Below are 24426 nucleotides of genomic sequence, written 5' to 3'. Positions count from 1 at the left end.
CCACTAGGTGTCAGTATGCACAATGTAATTGCACCGAACAGCTCCATCACCCTGCAGCTTCCTCTGCTTACACACAAACACAGTTAATGGCAGAGGAAGAGGAACAAAGGCTTTCAATCAAACAAAAGAAGAATTCATGAGACTGAATTCAAAAACACCCGACACCCATTTTACAACTGTTTCATTCAGTGGTTATTAGTGAGAATGTGATACTGTGGACAGAATCAGTGTTAATGTCTGTAAACCAGAAGATATTGTTGTCTCTCTTTAAGCAGAGATGGATGGATGATGACGTCATGTAGCTTCACCAGACTGCCGCCTGATGAGAGTCGTAATCAGCCGGACTTAATTGAAACACCTGCGAGGCTTTAAGTCTCGCAGGTGTGAGCCTCGACCAGAAGATCACAGTCTGAGACGAGCATTTATTCTCATACAGCTACTTTATCAGAATATTAGTATTATTGGGCTCATTTATTATATAGCTTTTTCCCATGTCATGCAGTTAAAGCACGCAAACATTATGCAAACGTTAGGTTTTGCAAATTTGATAAGTATGATATGTTATGACTGCAGTACTTTATTAAAACATTGTCTTCAAGACATGAGGAGGAGGAGGAGGAGGAAGGTGAGCCAACATACTATTTCAGTGTTCTTCCTCTTGAGCTTGATGACGAGCTGATCGTTTGATTCAGGTGTGTTGGAGCAGAGAAACACGGATGGACTGAAGAACACTGTACGAATGATGTGTGACTGACTCTGGGAAGCTGGGCTGTGAGTTTACTGTCTTACTCTGATATAAATAACAATAATCAAGACAGTATCATATGATATATTCACAGTATTGTATTACAGTATGGCAACAGTCTATGTATGAGAAGAAGGAAACTATTCGGACACATTTTTATACATGTAAATACATATATGGCCTCATGAAGCCCAAACACACAGTATATATACACTATTTTAATGTCAGTGTTTTAGATTTATCGCAGCAGCGTTTAAATTGATGCTTTGTAAGAGATCTATAAGATGGTTTTGAGTGCAGCGTTTGATTTGAAGTGTTTTCAGTGTTTATTGTTCAGAGATTTGAGAACTTGAGCTTCAGCTTCAGGAAACATGTTCAAACGACAGGGAAAAACTGTAAAAGTGTGACTGATGAGGACCACGTGGTGTAAACACGGCAAAATAAAACCAGAACCAGTCCCTGCAGGAGAAGAGTCTGAACAGCAAGATCAATAATACAAAAAACCTGTGCTTACTGGGTCAAAAACATTTGACCCTACTTACTTACTTACTTTTAGAAAAAGCCAAAAATGATTGGTGTGCAGAACAACACTTAGCATCTACATCCTTTTGTCATCTTTTTTGATCTTCATTGATTATAGATCTGCGAGGATTTCGTTGCAACATCTGTGAGAAAACCCACATTTAGGGTTCAAGTTAGGGATGTAATGATACACCGATCCGGGTCGATATCGATTCAGTAAGCAATGATCCAATAGCAAATTGATAAAATGTTTATGGCAGTTAAGACCTCACACATTCAAATGTACCTCGGAAAATAATATAAATACATTGTGATATCAGGCAAATATCGTATCGTTGTGCAAAGAATCGATATAATATGGTATCGTCGATGTAACTTGCGGTTTACACCCCTTCAGCCTTTGTTTACATTTTTCAGTCAGTCTGTAAGTAAACAAAGAGGTGCATCCAGGAGCGACGCTGCAGTGACTGAGGATCATGACTGAATATTAAAATCAGCGCTGATGAGCTTTGGAGGACCATCTCTCTTTTGTCGATGTCTCCTCCTGCATCACTCTGCCCAGCAACTGCACCTCCCTCCTCGCGAGCGCGTCTCCTTTAAAAAAAAAAAAACCTCCGGACTGTCCCTTTAATCCGCAGCTCAGAGCGCTGACGTCACCCATCCCCTGAGCCGCCTGCGCTGATTGGCTAGAGGTGACGTCAACCTCACATATTTTTTTCTCTCTCTCCTCTCCCTGCTGAACCATGACCTCATCGCTTTAGTTCAAGTGCTAAAGTGCACCTTCTGTAACTAACCCCCCCTCCTCCTCCTCCACCTCCTCCACCCCTACACACACACACACACTAACAGTTAGCCTAGCAAAAGCTAACCAACTCCTCCACCAGCTCGTCCACGTTTCCTGGTCAGAAGGAGACACACAGAGAGAGAGGAGGGGGGTTTGTCACCGCGCTTTCATGTCTCGTTTGCTCCTGGCGCTGTCACCCTCCGTCAGCTGTGCCGTCCTCCTCCATCCCCCTCCAGCCAGGTAAACACCCGGGTGGTGCCAGCCTCATGAAGACACGGGCCGCGGTGCCCCCAACGCCCCCTCAACACACACACACATGGAGGCCAGCTGAATAACGCACAGGAGCAGCGTGGAGCCCGAGGTGAGTGTTCCCGATAAAAATGCGCTGTTATGGAGTGAAGTGCGTAAAGTGCGTCGCAGGGCTAGCTTTAGGTTAGCAGCTCGCTATCTGCTCGTGCCTCTCCTCCCTCCTCTCCCCCCCCCCTCCTGCGGCGAGTCTGTCAGCGCGCACTCCCCCCCCCATCCTCTCCATACACACACTTCATGTGCGCGCCCGTCTTATAATGGGAATTAAACCCCCGCGTCCTGGCTTCAAGTGATCGATACCTTTTTTATTTTGTATTTATTTTTACACCTGGCTGCTCATCATTTTTTTTAAAGGTAGGTGTTTTTTTTTTCTCCTGCGTTTCCTGTTTTTAATTTCATCACAGCCGCGTCCGATCAATGGAGAGGCAACATTTTTCGCATGCGGACACATCCGCGCGTCACAACAACACCGAGGGGGGAAAAGGTTTCCCACCTCCCCCCCGATAACTTTAAATGTCTCGATGCTGCGTTTGTGAAATGTCCCGCACTGTGCGCTATTCTTATTTCTAATCTGGGTCGGGTTTATTATAGTCCGCCACGCGCGCGCTCGCCGTCCATCATTGTTATTAACAGTGATCGAACAGGCCACAGTGTCCCGGCGTCTTTTCTTTGTGCGCCTCATCCCTTCACCTGAAGACAGGGATGATGTTCCCCGCATTTTTCTGTCTGTTATGTGCATCATGTCGTAATTACTGTGATGGCAGAGTGCGGGGTAGTCCCGGTTTGTTATATGACCCCCGCAATGTGCAGCAGCGCGCTGGGAGGGTATTGATTAAAGGGGCACCAGGATGGTTTTATACCTGCTTGTGTTGTTGACAGTGTGATGATGCTTCTGCTGCCAAACCAGAGATCGATTTTTCCCCAAATGACATGATCACTGTAACATCATGCTGCACTGTTTTTTTTTGTTTTTTTTAAATCTCTCCTGTATTACACTTCCCAGGCTTGTCACTCTACTAACCCCCATTTGTGATCACTGCATGTATTATTTACATCCAGCTTTATATAGCGCTGCCAGCCACACACAGGAGGCATCCAGTGTTATTTAAGATGAGTTTATTATCTGATTATTGTGGACGAGGGACATTCAGATTCACTTTATTGTCTTCACATACATAAAAATGAAACAAAACACCGTTAAGTGTTAAAAACTAGTTAAAAGACATGTAGGAAAGGAAAGAGAGACAACAGTTTAGCAGCATGGCAGCTGATATCAGGATTGTATTTAAGTTTTAGTCAGAGACTTATTAACTAATCAGTTTATTAGTCTGTTGACGGAAAAATTAATGTGCAGCTATTTTGATAACTGCTTCAACTCGGAGGTTATTCTGCTTCTCGTTGTCTCCTGTGAGAGTAAACTACGTGTGTCAGGCTTTCAGACAAAATAGGAAGTTTTAACATTTTTCAGACCGAGCAATTCATCTGTCCGTCGAGGAAACAACAGATTAAATGATCAGATTATAATCGAAATTGCAACACGGCTAAGTGCAATATACAAATCGTAAAGGTGCTGCAGTTTTTTTAATAAAGATAAAAATGTGGGACTGGACAACAAATGTCACATCGTCAAGATTTTAAAAGTGTTTGTCAGTGAAAATAAAAGAAATTGTAATGTACAATGATCCTATCCTGCAGCTCCGTTAAAGAATAATGGACATTTTTCTTATTTGCAGCCCGACATTTCCCTTCATTTCAAAGAAAAGTGTTCTGAGAAGTCGGCTCTAATGAAAACTGTCATTAAACGGTTTAAAAACAACACTTATCTAGCAGCTAATGATTCATTCAGCAGTGTTTTGAAAGCATATCAGCGAAAACCCAAACACGATCTCCAACTCTTGTTTCTACGTTCTCCTCCTGGTTCCGCTCCACCGGTGACCCTGTAATCCCTCCAGCAGCCCTGTGTTGATGGCGTTGGCCTGAATACCTGCAGACTCCCTTCATGTGGTCGCGTTTTAAAGCGTAAATGACACTCGACAAAGAGACGGTGTGTAAACACACGCACATGCAAACTTTTAGTCGGTGAGAGAGCCTGTGGCGCAGAGTAAAGGGCCCGACATGCTCGGGTGATGTCATTGTTTGTGGTCCAAACAAACAACTCATGTCTCTCATTGTGTGAGCTGCAGAGGCAGCTTGATATCAGTCTACTCAAGGCTCTGGCCACAGGTGACGTTATGCAGGGAGTTAATGAATAACCTGGATGGTATTACATCAGCGTTGGTTGCCCTCCAGTTGCTCTCTTTGTGTTTGCCTTTCTTCCCTGATGTCTGATATGGCATTATTGAGCCGGTCCATCGTGCTAGGCTCATGTTTTTTTTTTGTATGAATATGTCTGCATGAGTTATCCATTATGTGGTGATGAAGTAACTTTGTCTTTGTCTTACTGACCTCTCAGAGAAGCTGTTTTTATTTTATCATTATCACTCTTTTGTTATCAGCTGTAAAGAGCAACAGTAAAGTCTGTTGATGATTTATGAAAATTTCCAGATCTCTGGGATTTCCTCTTTCCTCTTTAGTTGGAAAACAATGTATTGCAGTCATTTAAAAAAAAATAATAATGCCTCTAAATCTGTAACTAACATTTCATTTGATCATCAAATCAGCTGTTGAGTGATGCACGATGAATAATTTAATCAGTTAGTCGAGAAGCGAAAGTGTTGCACTTGTCTTAGAGGTAAATAAAAAGTCTTCCATTTGAATATGTGACGTCTTAACTGCCATAAACATTTATCTGATTTAATTATCCATCCCTATAATCTGATAAACAAATATACACAGTATGTTTATGTTTAAATACCTGTCTTTTTACATTATACATGCACTTACCTGTTGGCAACCTGGTGTTCATTAACCTAACTCGCTCTGATAACCGTATTCCTATTTAAAACCTACCTCTGTCTGCACACCTACACATATACTACGTATCTTTATACTTGCAAGTTTCATCACGACACAATATTGAGTTTTTGGACAACGATACGATATTTGCCGATATCACAAAGTCTGCCACGATACGATTTCTATTCGATTCGATACATGGGCCTGTGATCGATATGAGATGACTTCATTTAACACAATCAGTTACATCTATATCAACTCAAGAAAAGAAACTAGGAGTTGCTCATGGACGGAAACGATGACAGATGTGCCACGGGAATTTCTAAACAAAGGCGTATCTTAATGATGGTGGTGATATGAATCGATGCTATTGGGTCGTGGATCATTAAATCGATATATCGTTCCGGACTGATGTGTCGTTACACCCCTGATGATAGTTCGTGTAGACACCCTGGGTCATGCATGAGAATGTTAACATCATGCTGGATACATGTGTACGCTGACGCTCTGTTTAAATGCAGTTTTGTCATCCATGTACATGAATAAATGCTCCTAGTGATGCAGAACTGAAAAGTCCAGTACTTTGGAGGCACTGAAGGTAGATTCAGATATCTAAATTCCCCAGCTACTTGAGAAAATACTTCAAAATGGACCAGTTGATCTGGTTCTCCTGCCTTCAGCCAGTACTTCAGGTGTAACCGCTTTGCTTCAACCTTTGTCCGCCTTCGACTTTTGGACTATGGTTTTGAAAAAGCGATCATAAGGATGTTGTTTTTCGACCGACTGTGGGCACGTATAGATGGAGTGATGCTAAATTTGGATGGGTCGGACCAGATGTCAGAAATATTTCTAATCAACAACGTGTAGCCGACCTCACCGTTAAACTCTCATCCTCTGTTATTTAAGGGAACAGTCACTTGGTTGTAGTCCCACAGCTGAAGTTGCGAGAGTATGTAGCGCTGTCAGTTTTTAGCTTGTATCCTGATCCAGCGTCAGCACCAGTAGCATCCCATCGCCATCGCCCTCCTCGTGCCCCCTGCTCGCCCCAACCGGGCTGTTTCTATGGCAACCACAGAATCTGCTCCGGGCCTGTGCACGCTGTCTCGGTCTCATCGCTCTCTCTGTCTTTCTCTCTCTCTCTCTCTCTCTCTCTCTCTCATCTCGGCTTGTTTTCCTCCGCTCAGCCTGAGCCTCGCAGCGAGCTCCTGGCTGCTGCCTATTTTAGTTTCGAGGAGCTTGTTTGGTTTTTTTTTTTTGTGCTTCTGATTGTTTTTCTGCCTGGATGCAAAGATGGAGGAAGAAAGATGGTTTTGCATCGGGGGGTCGGGGTTGTTGTGCTGAGTAAGCACACTGAGGTTTGTGCTCCCTCCTCGTATCATTCATCATCCTCTCTCTCTCTCTCTCTATCCATGTTATAACATTTTCCTTGTCTCTATCTTTTTCTGTTTCCTTGTACTTCCTCCTATCATCTCCTCTCTTGCCCACACAAACAGGGTCCACTGGGAGCAAAGTTATCATTGGATGGTTGTCTAGCGGCGTAGAAAGGTGCAGAGCACCAGTCTCTCCCTCCGCCTGCTGCCACACATGTAAACCTGCACACCCCTCCCCTCCCCGTCCTCGTTCGCTGCACAAGAGCAAGAAAAGAGTGATAGAGGAGGAAGGAGGGATTCAGAGAGAAAAAAGTGAGAGAGAGAGAGAGAGAAAAGCTGGGCGGGTGGGAGAGCAGTCGCCATTAGACATATGCAGCATCAGATGTTGTGCTCAGCGGCAGGGAAACAGGAAAAAGAGGGAGAAGGACTCACATCGCTGGAAAGCTGTGTTGTTAGCTGCTTGGCTAAAGGGCTCCGCGCCATATAAGGTATGGTATAACAGGTGATGGGGCAGGTCGTAATGTGGCAGGCAGGGGCTGTTGGTGGTGGTGGTGGTGGTGGTGGGAGGGGGGAGTGTGCTGGCATTGCAGCTACGCTTAGTGGTTTGTGCAGAATGGCTGCTGGGGTGCACATCATGGAGTAGTGGGGAAATGTCACTGTGTCAGTATGTTCATGTGCTTCATCACTGCAGGCTAGAAATTTATGCTTTGCAGGAAGAATGAATGCAAAAAAAATCCACATCCGTCTTCACCGAGACACACACAGAGAGATTAGAGATTAACTGGGTTTATTTTGTCTGTGTGGCTTTCTCAAGATATAAGCTGCATTATGTTTGCCCAGAGGACTTTGTGTACTAACCTTCTTCGCTGCATGACTCGACTATCCTACATTTTTTATCTGGCTAAGATGTGTCTGTTCTGGACTTGTTTGTGTCTGCTGCACATGCCTTTACTGTACAGCAGCTACTTTTCTGATGCAGCAGCTGTTTGGCTGTGTTTACAGTGCAGGCAGTTGCTACTGTCTATCTCAGATTTTCCTCCATGTTCCAGTGCAGCCTCGCTTGCATCAGGTACGTTGCCAGGCAGCAACAGCATGTGTACATCTATGTTCAGGCTCGGCCCAGCGCAGCCTGTAGCAGACGTATGATTATGTACTCCACATCCACGTCTTAGGTCTTGATGCAGTCGCCTGCAAGTTAGTTTATGAGAATGATTTCTTTACTCTTTCCCTCTCTTTCAAGCACTCTCTTCGTCTCTTTCCTCCTCGCTCCATCCTAACAGCCGTCCCCTCCCTTACCTTGAGCCGGCTGAGTTGCTAGGCTGGAGAGATTCTCGCTGAAAAACATCCTTTGTTACCTCCCTGCACGGCGCTGGTGTCAGAACAGAGGTGAAAAGTTACAGAGCAGAGCTGCCTGGACGTCTTCCCGAGACACTGATCAGAAGACCCAGTTTCTCCTCTCTCTCAGCTGCCCACCTTCTCGACAATGTTTTTCTTTTTCTGCTTCACGTACAGTAGACGCTTTTCTACCGTTTCCCGTCGCCTACATGAAGCGTTCTTGTTATTTTTGGCTCGCTATCTTGCCGTTTCTCCCCGTCGCTTCCCCTTTTCTCCCCTCTTTAATGATGTAATTAGTGCGCTGGTGTTAAATTGTGCCAAGGCTTTAATGTATTTCTACTTCATCCGTTTCTACACCTCTATCAGTCGTACTCTCCCTTTTCAGCCGCGGTTTAAAGCTCCCATTTAGGCTTTGGGGTAAATGAGAGGAGGCCCATTCATTTTTCATGACACCATGTGCCTGTAGATGAATAAAACAACACGACTGCATTCACATTCTGACCTTCTCACTTGTCGCATGACACCTGGTCGGCCAAGGAAGTGGTCCTCAACCTGCGCAGGACTTTTATTCATATGTTTGCTGGCATTTTTGTCATATTTTGTTCTCATGTTGTCGTCTGTGTGTGTGGATGTTAAATGTATAAGCGGTGAACGTGAGCGGGGAGGAGATCAGAGTGATTGGTAGTGATAGATGGGAGGAGAGGCAGTTCGTCAAGTTTATGGACGGCTCTCTGCAACACACACACACACACACACACACACACTCACACTCACATTCACACACTCATTCACACGCACACATACACAGGATGTCACACAGGCTGTTTGCCTGTGTCCAGACCTGCTCTCTGAATTCCCCCAGCTTAATTTATCTCACGCCCTCAGTTTCCTGTTTCATGAGCTGCCGTACAAGAGACCCTCGATCAACAACAACCAACCTTCACACACACACACACACACACACTTACACAGACACGCACGCGCGTTTGACTGTCGTGCACGTCTAAGTTAAGTCTTTGGATGTGTGATACTCCGTCAGATCTCGGGACTGACAAATCCCGGCGGATGATCCAGCCGGCTTTTAAGCCTCAAAATAACTCTTATATTCTTGTTTAGCATTGTGGCTATTTTTAATATTCAAGGTGCTCAAAGTCAGCTGATCAAAGATAACACGAATGCATAAAAATACGACGTGCGCTCGGCTGTGGTTTTGGAATGAATGCGAAATGAATCCGTCATGGTCGCTTCGTGGTCTGAATGTTTGTTATTTGTTGCGCTGGGCGTGAGTGGGCGAGCTCGGGACGAGAGGCGATCGCGCCCTTCATGTCCGATCATCCGCTGTCTCGTCATCAGCATCTCAAAGCTGACAGTGGCAGTTTTGAATGTCACTGCTGGCCAATAACAGCAGTGAAATGAACCACTGAATGATTCCTCTTTTCTAACTCTTCAATTTTCTGTTTCAGGCACCATGGATCTCTCAGCGACAGCTCCGTTGGTAGCCCTCCTCCGCTGACCTCCTCGTCCTCGTCCTCCCTGTCTCTTCCTCCACCTTTCCCTCTCTCATCTACCCTTCTTCCTCCACATATCCCCATCCCTTTGCTACCTCACGTCTGTGACCCAGGGTGACCGCTGCACCCCTCCTACATCATGGCAGGGGAGAAAGGGCCGACCAAGAGAAGCGCCATGGACATCAAGCGCCTGGCGAGCCTCATCCAGAGAGGAACGGGCCGCTTGCTGGTGATCGACAGCAGGACGTTTTCTGAGTACAACGCGTCGCACGTGCAAGGCGCAGTCAATGTCTGCTGCTCCAAGCTGGTGAAGAGGCGACTGCAGCAGGACAAGGTGTCCGTCACTGAGCTGCTGCAACCCAACGGCAAGGTGAAGGTGAGCGAGATCTTAGAAAGCCTTTCCCTGGATCCACACCAATTCACTAATCCGGGACACAAAATCCCAGTCACACAGCGAATTGTTGTTTTTACAGTTGAGTTTTTGTACAAATAAGTGTTGAGTATATAAATAAAAACGCATGAGACTCGTGTGGCTCACAAAGAAAAACCAAGCGACTCATCTTGCAAATGAGGGTTGGAAATTGAAATGGTGGGTTCACAGTACAGTGCGTTAGGACAAGTCAGCTTGATATTGCTTGTTTCGGCAGAGGCGGCAGAATCAGCAGGGGAATGCAAAACACGAATGCAGCAGAGACTTCTGTGACAAAATATCCTCTATATCCTGAACAACAGGAAATATGTTGGTCTGCAGCTCAAGGGTTTAAGTTTCAGGTTCACTCTCCTGTGCTTTAGTGGTAAAGCAATGCTGTATGTGTCATGTATGTAAAAGAGGAAGTTCATGGTATGTTTCTTTGGTATTTAGAAATACAGGAGACTTACAAGTTGTGATAGTAAGAGCAAAGACGTTTCCCTTTTTCTTTCACAAGTCTTTGAGTAAGACACTGACTCCTTAACATCTCCACGGGGTTCTTCTCAGAACATTTCCGACAGCCTAACCCGTGTGCCGCTCTGGTTCTAGATAGGCCTCCTCCGTGCTACACCACGTCAGCGGGGTGCTATATTTGGCGGGCGGACAGGCGGGCGTACTGTAGGTTCGTCTCTTATCAGCGGCCCTGTAATTGGATCCACGCGTTTTCCATGACTTCTCCTGCGAATATGACAGCCTTTTTTTTCCATGGCCTGTCCACCCCATGGCATGCTGTCTCCTGTATTTTTAGTCGCTGTGTGAAACTGAAGGAACTCTGAGAGGGGAAACCTAAGCAGGGAGGGGGGGGTGAAGTTTGTGTGTTTCGTGGCCTTGTGTAGTTTGCGTGTGCAACATCAGCCAACATTTTTACGTGATCGGACGAGCACGTTGGCACAAAGCTGAGGAGACGGCCGGCTGGTGATATCCTTCTTCCTTGTGGCGCTCGTTCTTCAGATCTTTTATTTGACAATGCAATAAAATGCTGAATCACTGAGGCCGACGATGACACATTACAAGTGGTTGACATATTTTTTCTAGGCGTGACACGCTGGGTTTGAATGACAGTCAATAAAATGACGATAATCTTGTTTTTGTTGTTTTACTTCCTGGTTGCCAGGAGGAGCAGGAAGCAGAGTTTGACCTGCAACGCGTCTCAAGTCTGCTGAACCTACTTACCAATGTGATTTATAACCTGCTCCCGTTTTATGCCCCATAGATACAGTATCAGTCCCCAGAGGGGCAGGGAACAAACTGACTCTGTGTTTCCATTTGGTGCACAGCTCGAGAGCTTTAATCACCAAAAACACGCCCTGCCCAGCAAATGGCAAATAATTACACATTATTGCTGTAGATTATTGCTTTTGCCGCTCCTGTTGGATTACAGCCGACGCTTGTAGGTGACTGACACTTTCCTTACGGTCAGACGGTAAAAATGGAGCAGAACTGTGGATTATTGTTACTTTCTCAAGTCAAATGACCTCCAGTTCAGCTAATAGCGTCTGTATAATTGGTACATTGGCGGAGAGTCCCCATGCGCCTGCTGTTTCTCACCGACTCTCTGTTATACCAATTAGTCCTAATTCAGCTTTATTGCGAGGGCTTCTGGCAGTGAAAACCCACATGCCTTTCTTCTCACTCAAAATTCACCACTATTAACTGTTGGACGAGGATCTTGTATAACACCTCTTGTGTTAGTTGCATGTACCTGGACACAAAAGAAGCTGCTGGGCCTGAAGGCCACACAGGAGCGATGCTTGCTTCTCATGACTCATCCCGACGGAAAAAGATCCTAGTTTTTGCTCGGATAATGGGTTTTTATTTCGGGTCATGATGATGCATGACCTGCTCCTGGAATCTACAGATTCAAGCAGCAGGGGAAAAAAAACAAGACGAACAAAAGGAAAGCTGGAGAGCTGGAGGGCTGTGGCGTGTGAGAGGTTTTTTGGATCTAGTCAGACTTTGAGTTTCATTACTTGAGTCAGTGCTGCAAGCCTGAGTGTGTTTCTACACCAGGTCTATTGGGTCCGTCGCTGTGTGAGGCCCAGTGGTTGGCCGGTCTCACACTGTGGCACCCCATCGAGCTGTGTTTCCTCCTGAATCCTCTCACTTACAACCTAATGTCTGTCTGTCTCCCACAATCTTGTATCTTCCTCCATCATTAATTCCTTGTACCTCTCCTCTTCCTCTCCCTATCTGGTGTTGCCCCAAGGCTGGTTTGTCATTATCCATCCCCCACCTCCCTAGTAAAGAGGATAAGGCTTGCGATTAATGCTAGGCTGGATAAAGCTGGAACTAGCCGTGTGAGAGAGGAGGGCCCGACGGACCCAGACTCTTTTGTTATTGGCTAAGCATGACATCATCCCTTTTGTGCGGCCACTGGCAGGCCGCGGGCTGGGCACGTGCAGACTGGCTGTGTGGTGTTAAAGCCGGCTCCCAGCTAACCCCTCACACACACACACACACACACACACACACACACACACACACCATCCTCTCTACCCCCCACATGGCTCTGAGCATCGCCAGGAGCCGCCTCAGCCAGCCAAGACAGCAAAGGACACCATTGTGGCTCTTTGTTGGGGAAGTGAATGCAGGAAGCGGGAGAGCAGCACTGAGGGTATTCATGGATGGGCTGCAGCCTCCCGCCTCCTCCCCGGCTGCCTCCCGCCTCACATCCCATTGAGCGCTAATAGCCTGCATCCCCCAAGGCGCTGCACTCACCCTCTTTCATAGAAGCTCCCAACGCTTCAGTTAACTGAGCTGAATGAACATCCATGAGCAGCACAGCAGCGATCAAAATGGTGTCCTCTTTCTTCTCCCTTTCACGTCCCATCCCCTTCATAACCTCTTTATTTATGCTCTCTATTAATGTAGGTCAGAGCGAGCTGGATACAGTAGGTTAGGTGATGGTGGACCTCTGCTGGGAGAGGGATGGCACAGGCTTAGTTTGGAACGGGGCTTCCTCGTGCCTTTTCTGACAGGCTGGAGGGCAGGCGGCTGGTTTCTTGGCTTAAACCCGGCTAATCCCTGCTGCTGTGGCGGGGACAGCCGGGCCAGGCAGACCTGACAGATGGACCCAGAGGTTTTCACTTCCAGCAGCCGGCCTGGGGAAGCACCCGTCCTCCTGTACGCTGGGCACGGACTCTCTGATGAATGGGACCAAGAGTAGAGCAGCCGAGTCGTAGAGACAGACGCTACTCTTACAAGCTGTCAGTGGAAGTTAAATATTTATAACCGCGAGCATGTTTCAAGTCTCAGAGGCTTTAGTTTTGTGGATTGTGCGGCACAAATAGAGCGTCACATTTTCCTGTGATTTGGCATTTTTTGGTCTAAACTCAACAATCGGCTCGATCGGCATACTGACCCAGTTAAGTGGATCAGGTATCAGCCAGATGTGACCCGTCCACATCAAAATGTTTTCTGTTTCTGTCGGTGACCTTGTAAAATTGAGTGTTTCCGCTAAACAAAATCTGATTACATTGACTTCCACATGTGTGGGGTGTGCAGATGTTTTGGAAACATTTTGGAAAAAGAGAGTTTGTCCAGCTCAAGACTAGAATCAGCACCACGTACTCCTTGTTGATGACTGATCTTTCTGCCACTGATTAAAAACAACAATTCAACTATTTGAAAAGCAAATAATCATTTTGATAAGATAGCATTGTGTGAAAGGTGGAGTCACAAACACTGAGCACTGACAGAGAGAATTATTAGCGCTGGTTTGTTTTCAGTAAAGTCCTTCCCTGGTAATGACTCTGATACGTCTTCACGTGTTGTATAACAACACACTCATCAGCTGTTGTTGTTTGGTATAATGGTTAGCAGCAGTGAAGAGAGAGCCCGGCGATGGGTCTGTGATCTCGTCTGTAATTTTATTTTGGTAGGACTGGCAGAGTGCCCTGCTGTCTCGCACAGAGGGGAGACTGCACGTGACCAACTAATGCATTTATGCAATGAAGAAGATCTTCCATCAGTTCCACTATGACGCACCGTATGTTGTGTTTATCCTCCTTGGAAGTGCTCTGACCATGTTGATGCGTGATGAGAGAGAATCAAGGGCGAGTATTCATGAGAAAACATGTTCTATGGCTGAACTTTATAGTAACAAAAGCATATTGCGATTATTTTTGACAGATTGTGATTGCCGTATAATTCAGGATTAGTGGGAATGATCATTTTTGCATCACAATTTTCATTTTTACTGAAAAAACCCCATTAAAATCACGATGCTGTGACCAAACTATCATGGTTTCTTACATCACTGCAGGACTATTGTAACGCTGTTTTGTAAAACCACACAATCTAAAAAACATACATAGATTTGACTGTTGGGCTCTGTTAACAACGATGTCATTTATATAAACATTTCACATTAAGCACGACAGATAGCTGCTCATTAAACATGCTGCCAGTCCAGTTTTTTGCCATTTTGTTCCTGAGGTCATGTTTGAGGCCATGTTCCTATAATAGCTAAGTCAATATAAAGACATAAACAAGGTTTTCATAATGGTATTGTTCTGAACAGAAGTTCCCTGTGTGGTGTTTCGAAATGAAGGGCAACACATGATGCATCATCTGCCTTGACAGTAGCTTCAGAACGGAGAACTTCAGCCGGTGACTCACTGCGTGGATTGTTTCCCAGATTACCCAGAAGGCAAACTCTGGGAATTTTTTCATATGTTTCATTCACATTTTTTTCTCTCCTTCTGCCAAGTTCAAACAAAGACGCCGTAGCTGGCGGTGGTTTTTCTACAGAGCCGGATATGTCATGTGTTTGCTTTGATGAGGTCATGGCATGAATCATTGTTTGCTCTGAAGATCCTTACTGTTTGACACAGACACACACTCACACTCTGGATATAGTTTCAGACTGTAGGAGCAAAGGTTTATGTTAAAAAAAACATGTATTTTTAATTCATGCATGCAGATGAAAGATGGAGGGAATGATTCGCAGATGATTTGCAGAAAATGAAATGTGGCTTTCATTATATACGGAGTGAGGAGGGTGACGTGGTGAAACCGGAGTTACAGCATGCATGTGCTCTTTATAGACAACAATTTAGTCTGTGTGTGTGTGTGTGTGACAGAAATTGTACACTTGTGTGTATATGTTTACAGGCGTTACTTGCGTATGAATGTGTAATCGACAGTATGTGGGGCCTGGTGTGTATATTTATATATATATGTGTGTGTGTGTGTCAGAGGTCCTCTGACATTCAGGGTGTGAGGGTGTGACCAGATCAGGTGACCACATCTCTTTAAATGATCAGTGATGAACTCACACTGCACATGAGGCATCAGGGAATTTCACCAGCCCTGACACATCCCTGTCTGAAACACACAAACACACACACGACACAGACGAGTGGTTTAATACTGTACTATTGAGGACTTTCCACTCATGACAAAGCTAAGACACAACAGGTGAACACACTGTTTTTTTTCATGCAGATTTTGTGCTATTTTGCTTTTCATGACATGTCAGGAAAACACCTGAAATACACATTTTTTTTGTTATATTTCTGTTTGTGCAGATTTATTTAGATCGTTCTTCAGTTGCATATTCAAACAGCAAAAATCAGAAAAACACAATTATTTGACTAAAAGGAAGTTTTATGGTGGTATCTATTAGTTAAAGTCAACAACTATTCAACAGTTTTGGTCTTAAAATGTATTGAATTGTATGATACAAATCTTTTAAAGGCTGTTTTCTCAAAATCATTTCACCCTCATACGCTGAGCCATGAACCTCTGCTTCAGTAGCAGTTACGTATTACCTCATTTTATATCCTGCGGGTTTTTACAGAGAGGTTTGTTTATATATGAATCATAGAGATATCTCTAACCCTAACCCAAAAATAAACTCTGTAAAAACCTTCAACTCTGATTCATCAACAAAATGAAACAAAAACTTCTGAAGTCTGAAGTATAAAAACATGTATGCACACAGAGACAGTGACTGTTACTGTACTTTTGAGGACTTTCCACTGTTTGTTAATTTTAAGATTTTCCATAAAATCTGCTCTTTCAGACAAGTGAAAGGAAAAAAGTTCAGATCAGTTTTTAGTTCTCATTCCTCTTTTGCCTGAAGTGTTTTGCTGACAAACAGACTTGCCTTGTTCATAGTATTTCCTTTAGTTAAGTATACAGTCTACTTCCTGTTTACAGTGGCACGTGCATGCCCAGTGTACGTGACTGGAGCTAAAATGCTTGTCTGGACAAAACGTTCCAGTTTTATTCTTACTTTATTCTGAAGGTGTGTCATTCATCAGTCATAGCCTGATCTGTTTAACATTTTATTTCTAAACACAGGTCAATGTTTTAAGGCTGTTCAACACTTTCTGATAAAAACAGATTAAAAACAAATTTTCAGTTGTGTGTTTTGGAAAATTTGAGAAAACTTGTAACACAAAGAATATTTCTCTTCATGCAAGTTATCAACTGAGGGAGATTCAAGGTGATATCTGTGCTAAAACATTTCCCCTGTTCACCTGTAACATCTGACCCCCGCGACATAACCCAAACCTGAACCTGTTACCTGAACACTTAACTCCAACCCTCTTTGTATTTGGCCCTCACAAAGATAGAAGCACAGCGGCCCTGTGACCCGCACATCACACCTACACACATGGAAGTGGCAGCTGCCGGTGCCAGTCAATGACATCATCTGGCCCCAGGGTGGTATCTTTACAGGGGCGGGTGGTATATGCCGCACCATGTGTGGTGGAGTCTTAAACCGACTGCTCGGAGAGGTCACTGCCTGTCGCAGCAGGTCCTCTGGTAGCATGTAATGTACTGTATGTAGAGTCAGGTGTAGAGTCAAGTACGTGAATTAAGTGCAGTGTTTTCTGCAGTGAACAAGCTCCGACTCTGACATCTTCCACATTCACAGTCCGAGCCGTTAGTTGAGGCGAGTTCGTGCCGCATTCGACTTGTTTTCAGCGGGACATCCCGGAGAGGACGCGCTGAGAGGACCCAGACTGCGCTTCAGGAATGTGGGGCCATTTTTAGCCTGTTTGTGCTGATGTTGTGTCACAGGCCGGTTCACACACAAACACACATAGTGTCTCGCTCAGCACTGACCTTGTCACCGGTCAGCAGCACTGCCGAGGTCGGGGGGGGGGGGACCATGCCTCACTTACCGGACACGCCGGGACTGTTTCCACCATTTTTCCACAGATAGGTTTTGTTGCCAAGTCGCTGCCTGTCATCTATGTTTCATGGTGTGTGTGTGTGTGTGTGTGTGTGTGTGTGTGTGTGTGTGTGTGTGTGTGTGTGTGTGTGTGTGTGCGTGTGTGTGTGTGTACAGTGCCTTCAGAGGAGCATTGACAGTAAGGCCGAGCCCTGACTCACAGCCCTGTGTCAGACCTTGGTTTCCTCCCACTCCTTGTATATTTTATAACGAGGGGTCAGTAAGAAACATGCAGGGAGTTTTCTCTCTTCCCAGCCCCCCTCAGTGTTTCCTCCTTTACAAATGTGAACACTTGTCCTCTTGGCTTTCTTCCACTCTCTGTCATGCTTTCCTTGCGATGTCTTGCCGACTGGAGAAACATAACCTCTCCCCGTGTCCTGCTGTGACGCCAGCCTTCAGATCCTTGGGTGAAAGTCCGGGTGCAGCAGGATCATAGCGCTTTGTCTGCCAGTGCCACCTTCTGTCTCTCTCTGCCTCCCCCTCCTCTCTCTCTACAACTGCTTCCCTCAGCTTCCCCTCTCATCCCCATCTTGGGCTTCCTTCATATCCCTCTGGTTTCTCCCCCCACTATTCACCTCTCTCTCTCTGTTTCCACTGCCCCTCCTTTTTTTCCTCCTGGCTGCCAGTGGCATTCCTTGTTTACCTGCAGTGTGCATGCGTCAGAGCGCCTGGCCCAGGCACAGTAGTAGTAGTGATGCTGTAGCACTGCAGAGGGATGAGGGATCTGTACCACTCTGCTGCAGTCTGACAGCCAGCCCCGCGCTCCCTCGGGTCGTTGACCTCTAACACTGCAGCAAACTTACTGCACATCACATACTGAGATGGAGTAGTTTTAAGCTTTAACAGTCTATTTGTATTATCATTCATACACTTCTATCAAGATCGAGACAGGGAACGCTTTCAAACGGGATAAGTGGAGGTGTAATTTCATCCTCTCAGCTGAAACATTGAATGATACTTCCACACTTTACGATGGATTTCCTGGAAACTACGGATTAAAACAATATTTCGACCCTTAACTTCGTCCTTTCCAGCTGAATTGTAGTTCTTTGTGACATTATATCAACAAAAAACAGGAACTTCAAGAGAAGTGGTAGTTAGTAATTGCAGACAGTGAGATCATGTGTCTGTCTGCATCTTCAGAAAAAATACTTGCAAGTGAAGATGAGTGACTCAGTGCTGGTCCGACAGACTGATTAACACTTCTATTTTTACTGCAGCGCTCATTTTTTATGCTTTCAACCCAGAAGTCGAACTCTTCTGCAAAGCTGACAAACAAGACCGCTGAGTATCTTGTACAGCGTGTGTGTATTTCTGCATGCACGTATAGTTAAAGGCCTTCGTAATCCTCAAGCGTTTAGAGCAGGCGCCCAAAATAGATCCGATCCCATTAGGATTATTAGCCAAAATTATCCAGGGTTAGTAAAGATGGAGGGTGCAGGGGATTAAAGACAGAGAAGGAGAGGCATGAAGATAACGTGCTGTGGGCAGGTGAGGAGGAATTTGGCAAATGCAGTGGATTTAAAGACTTATTAGACTTTGTCCTTTTTATTTCTTTGCTTTCCTTCAGTGTTCTTGTGTAAAAGGTTTTGAAAGTTAAAAAGCAGCTAGTTTGGCACATAAAAATCAATTTAGCACAGCTGCTTCGTTGCTGTTGTTGTTGTTAGTGATGCTGGCTCAGGTGTGTGTGAGCTGACCTATCAGAGGAGACTGGGTTTTCAGGAGGAGGGGCCTTAAAGAGCAATAAAGCATTTAAACCTTTTCTAGTAGCAACCGTAAATAAAATGATGAACCTGAAAATAAGCATAATGTGTCTACTTAAAGATTTGTAACACTGCATTGTCGTCTTTCACTGACAAATGCCTACAGCCACAGTGCTGCTCTATTTGATTATATCTCTTGATAAGGTGTATGTGGGCATATACTGGGCCAGATGGTTAAAACAGTCATCAATCAGGCTCATCAAGGCAAAAATCAGTAATCTAATTATCGGGCATGTAAAACTTTGAAGAGGTTATTGAAATTCTCTTCAGGCGTCATAACTGTGTCATCAAAACATCTTAAAGACAAGAAGACGAGCTGTTTGAAGTCGCCCAAGATGCCACATGATCAGTGTTTGTCAGCAGTGGAGCTGGGTGCAGGCAGGCAGAGCTAAACTACTACTACGACTGAACCAGAGTAACTTGTAACCAGACTTCACGGACTGACCTTGTCCTGTCTAAATCACCTGCGTGGCTGTCTGCCCAGGCGCTCTGCTGCAGCTGCTCTGTAAGCAGAAACACTGGTCAGGCACACTGTGTGCCCTGTGCGAACCATGAGCTATCATCACCAGTGTGGCTTTCAGCATACAGACAGTGAAGAAGAGACGAGTGGCACGCTCAGAGAAAGTGCCTGAACGCTAACAGTTCTCTTAGATTAGGATGCTGCGCTGTAGGTGAAGGTAAACAAAGGAAATGTGACGGGTTATTCTCCTCCTGCATCTTTCTCCATCTCCTCCGCTAAACCCCGCCCCCTTCATCCTCTCCCTTCCACTGGCTCTGCTTCCTCCTCCCTCTCTCCTCTCCTGTCCAGTGGCGGCTCAATGATGCAGTGATTCATAGCTGCAGTAGGCGCTGCCTGACGGTCATGTGACCAAAGCCTGCCTGACAACATGGGGAACAACACAGCGAGGCACATGCTCACACTCTCTCTCTCGCAAACGCACACACACACACAGGCGGCAGAAGGGCGCATGCTCACATCCTCTCATCTTTCTCCCGATCTGACAGTAACAGCATCTGATGCACGGATTGGACGTCTACGCCCTTCGCAACGCATCCAGCATTTATGATTTTACTGACATCACCTGCCAAACGACCCTCTCAGCAGTATCTGCACAGTAAATGTTGGAGTCACAGTTGCATAGTGCAACACTCAGCCGTCATGCATTATTCATAATCTTTATATCCTCATAACCGACTTGAGAATCACCTGTAGTTCATCCTGCTGACTGTTGCAGTCTCTTGCACATTGAGTGTTTATTGCCGTAGCTCCCGGCAGTGTTTTTGCTGCTTGCTGCTTCCTGGTGCATACTAGGGCAGCGACATGGTCAAGTGTTTGGGGAAACATGTATAATGCATAAGATATGTTTAATGTACAGCACTGTCCTGTTCTTGCACTGTCACAACATTTACAGTCACATGAACCAACTCTTCCCTGTTCGCTCTGGCAGCCTGACATACTTTCCCACAATAGCACTGAAAACCAACTCTCCTCACTTCCTTGTTGTTTATTCTTTGTGCAGGTGGAGCTGGGCAGGAAGCAGGAAGTGGTGGTTTACGACCAGAGCTCCAAGGAGGCGGGGCATCTGTCCAAAGATGGCTTCGTGCACATTCTCATGGGGAAGTTGGAGGGCACCTTCCACAAAGTCTCTCTGCTCACCGGTACGTGATTGTGTGGAGCGAGAGTATTGTCTTTCATGTCCTTTCTTTCTTTCTTTCCCTCTTTTTTTATTTTTTTATATATTTGTATGTCTTTATCACCCTCCTTCTCTTGCACAGTGGACAGGTGTGATCCCCACCTGATTTGAGTTTAGCTGTCGTTGCACAGTTTGCTCAGCAGATGTCACTGACGAGCACGAGTGTTCATCTCCTCGGTGACGTTATTCCAGTTGTTCCTTGTTTCTTAACTGGCGCTAAGACTTCCAGAGGTATGGGTGGAGATGGAGAAGCGAGAGGAGGAAGAATAAAAGGATGCTGCCTGGATACAAAGCCCCCTCTGATGACTCTTTGATGTTTAAGCTTCCCCCGGAGTCGTTCTCTTCCCCCAAGCATCACCGAAATAAAGCTGAAGCTTAACTTCAATCCTGTGGCCTTATTTACCACAGTTATTATCCTGTCATAGTGTCCACTAAGCACACTAAGACTTATAATTGAGCCCCAGCAAGACTGTTAATAGCCTCATTGAGTTAATAACATCTCTATTGCGGCGGCTGCACTTTTTTTTTTTTTTTTTTTTAAAGGGACGACATTAAGCGCTCCATCCACCAGCCGAAGCTTATGAACGCGTCCCAAATGTGTCAGCGCAGAAAGGGGGGAGCGTAATCTGCCTCCGTCAGGATTGGAAAGGAGACGGCAGAGACATGCTGTTCAGGGCAAAATCTGTGCTCTCCTCTCCGCATCCTCAAATTCTTCTCCTCCTCCCGGTTCTCTCTCTTCCCTCTCCGCTGGGAGATTAACACTTTTTCATGAGTCATTCATAGATGCCGAGGATTGCCTCAAAGCACCCGAGCCTCACAATTAGTCACAGTCACTGGGATGTACTGAGCACATGCTTAGGCTGGGCGCACCCGCATATACTGCACCCACACACACACACACTCATGGCCATGTTCAGTATCACACACACACACACAGACACACACTCACGGTGATTGTCTCTGAAAGCCAGGATTTTCCTCCTCAGCTTTTTTGATCACCCTTCTTAATAAAAAGACCTCTCGTCAGCGATTCCCCTCCTCTTCGGCCTTCATCAGTCTCCTCAGTTTCACGTTTCTTCAGGAGAAAGAAAGAAAAAAAAAAAAATCACACGTCTTCCATTTCTGTCCCCCGCTTTTCTGCTGTTTCCACGACAACAGTGGCAGAGAATATATTCCCCAGAAGGACTCAGCCAATGGCGTCGGCTGTTGTTTGGGTGGTTGTATTATTGGGGTCAGTGGAGCTAGCAGCCTGCGTCTGTGCATGCTAGATGGTTATATGCGTGTATGTGGGTGGGATGGGGAGGTGTTGCGTGTACACGAATGCATGCATGCATGCATGCATTCGTGCAGGATTACATGTGTGTGTGTGAGAGAGAGAGAGAGCTGCAGGATCTGTTTGTGTGTCGCAGAGTTTTCATGAGAGAGATGGCGTGAGAGACGAAGAAGAGGAAAATGGTTGCCAGGGAATTTTTAAGGCTTTTTGAACAGAGCTTCTCAAATCATTTTAATTAACGAGCCATGATGCTAATTAGAAAATGTATGGGGAAGACTGGTTTAATCATGGGTATTAGTTCTTTGTGCAGTCTTTGTTTTACAATCAACAAAAGAAATGAGCCGGTGGTCTGAAACGGTGCATGTCTTCATATATTTATATATATATATTTATCTGCAACAGGGCCTGTGGTGGTAGTACAGAGCAGGCTAAGAGGTCAGGGGTCACGTTTTGCCATCTTGTGTCATCCTCACACAGCAGACACTTCGAGCATGCAGAGTCTTAAAGTCTTATTCCTGAAATATTTGTTGCATTTTCAGGATTGTTTTGTTTTTCTTCTGTTTTCTCTCATTGTGAAGTGAGAAGTGAAAACTGTAGCCAGTTATTTTTTATTACAGAGGTGCAGTGTTGTAGAAACGTCTTCTGTTACACATCAGGTTGTTAAATACAGAGGAGCTCGTTAGAAGTCAGATTAGGACGATGTGGAAGTTATTTTTTTTTATTACTGTTTTCATTACTTTTATTGCCGGTGATGTGTTTTTGATTTCAGGATTGTGTTGTTTAGTTTTTTACGTTGAACGCCAGGTGATTCTTTGTCTTTTAACTGGGCGGTAGGTGAAGTAAGACCAGTCCTCGATTGGCTCTGAGAGACAAACCAGCTGCGATCTGATTGGACAAAACCAGCAACAAGCCTGTCTGAGCTGACGATGCTGTTTGCAGTAACAGTTCGACTGCTTCTTGCCGGGAGGCGGGAGTCTTTCCTCCTCTAAATACCTGAAGATGTCAACATAGTTTTTTCTTCCTTCCCCTTTCTCCTTCTTTCCCCTCATTCCTGGCTTCACTTGGCTTTACTCCCCCTCACCTCATAAAGATTCAAGGTGCAGTAAAATTACAAACAGTAATCCTCCTCCCTCTCTTCTCTTCTTCCTTGATCCTCTTCTTCTTCATCCTCCCCCTCTCCCCCCCTTTCCTTCCTCTTTTCCACCCCCTCTCCCCCCCGGCTGCCCCTCCACTGAACCTCCTGATATACGATGCTAATAATTCCTGCGATGACATCATATCTGACTGACGACTTATTTTCAGCCTCACGTACGCAGACCACACACGCGCACGCTCAACACACACCGAAACATTGCTGCAAATCAAGTGAGGGGTAACGTGAGTAGAAGAGGGGAAGGAGAGAGGTTCAGATACAGAGATGAGAAGAAAAGGATCCATAAATGGGATGGACGGGGCGAATAAAAGAATAATTACCGAGCTTGCTGTCGGAGGGGAAGAGGATTTTCTGCCTTAACTGTAACTTATGCAGAGGCTTGCCAAAGGGGAGATTATGGCACAGTCTTGCAGAGACACATTTATCTAAAGTAGGTTTATGTTTTTTTTTTTACATATTTCAAATCAAATTTAATGACGTAAACTTTCCGTAAACTGTGAGAATTGATTGCAGGACGAGATTTGGCAGATGAGCTGCACGAATGACATGTTACACAACCTGAGCGCATGTAGAGGGAACATATTGATCTGAAAACAATCGTTGGCTCCTCTCAGGTTTCTGTCCATTCACCAAATAATCAATAACTCGGGCTCAAAAAAAGCACGCCGCTTCCTACATGTGGATGATGTCATGGAGCACGGCGTGTTCCCAGCAGAGCCATTGTTTTTGTGAATGAGATAAATAATCTGTGTAGCAGATGAATCTCACTCTGATTTTCTGTTTGAAATATGTATTCACACAACATGCCGTGGGAGTTTATGTGAGCTGCTGCGTGTAAGTGCATGTATTCGAGCGGGTTATTCACATGCTCGTGTGCACACGTATGTTATTGCTTCACCGACTGTGTGAAAGTGTTTGTGAGAAACATGTCTCTCTGAGGACAAGCCGTATTTTTACCACAGAAATGATCTCACCCAGTTGGAGCTCGGGCTGATGTGTGTCTTGCCTTTTTCAGAGCTCTGTGTGTGTGTGTGTGTGTGTGAGATTGTGTGTGTTTTTTTTGTCGAGGAAGGAGAAACATCTCTTGGTCGGAGCCAGCTGCCTCCCCAGTGGGTCTAAAGTTTGCGTGTTTCCCACCAATCTGCAGCACGCAGCCAAAAACCAAAGACAACACTGCCTGCTAGTGTGTAGCTAGGTGGTATGTTAGCCGATGCCAACTGCGTAGCTGTGTCATGCGTCACATCGGCTCTGATGTGGGCCCCGCCAGGATGAAATGTTTTGATGATGGCCTTCGAACCTCATGTTCTAGTTTTAGCAGAAGAAGCTGCAGAGACGGAGTAGAAAGAGAGTAATGATCAAAACAGGGAAAAGAGAGAGAGAGAGAGAGAGAGAGAGAGAGAGAGAGCAGGCACTCCTGTTC

At 45.4% G+C, this 24426-nt stretch overlaps 1 protein-coding gene across 6 annotated transcripts in view; it reads left to right on the top strand.

The window, feature by feature from the left end:
* Positions 1–607: 607 nt before the first annotated feature.
* dusp8a (dual specificity phosphatase 8a) overlaps positions 608–24426 on the top strand; it is a 48141-nt gene continuing 24322 nt past the window's right edge. Inside the window, exons 1-3 of one of the 6 annotated variants that reach the window (XM_084363225.1) lie at positions 608–625; positions 9421–9841; positions 20407–20545. In XM_084363225.1, coding sequence (XP_084219351.1) covers positions 9605–9841; positions 20407–20545 — 376 coding nt within the window. In that variant the 5' untranslated portion in view covers positions 608–625; positions 9421–9604. Of the gene's footprint in view, positions 626–704; positions 772–2090; positions 2413–2586; positions 2712–6539; positions 6608–7011; positions 7111–9420; positions 9842–20406; positions 20546–24426 lie in introns of those variants that run through there. The other 5 variants (XM_084363223.1, XM_084363220.1, XM_084363221.1 and 2 more) reach the window with 5 other exon arrangements.

Source organism: Pagrus pagrus, assembly GCF_965226575.1.
Source record: "Pagrus pagrus genome assembly, chromosome: 10".
In the NCBI taxonomy this organism is placed as follows: Eukaryota; Metazoa; Chordata; class Actinopteri; order Spariformes; family Sparidae; genus Pagrus; species Pagrus pagrus.
Note: the sequence above shows the minus strand (reverse complement) of the source record. Positions and strands in the feature narration are given on the sequence as shown.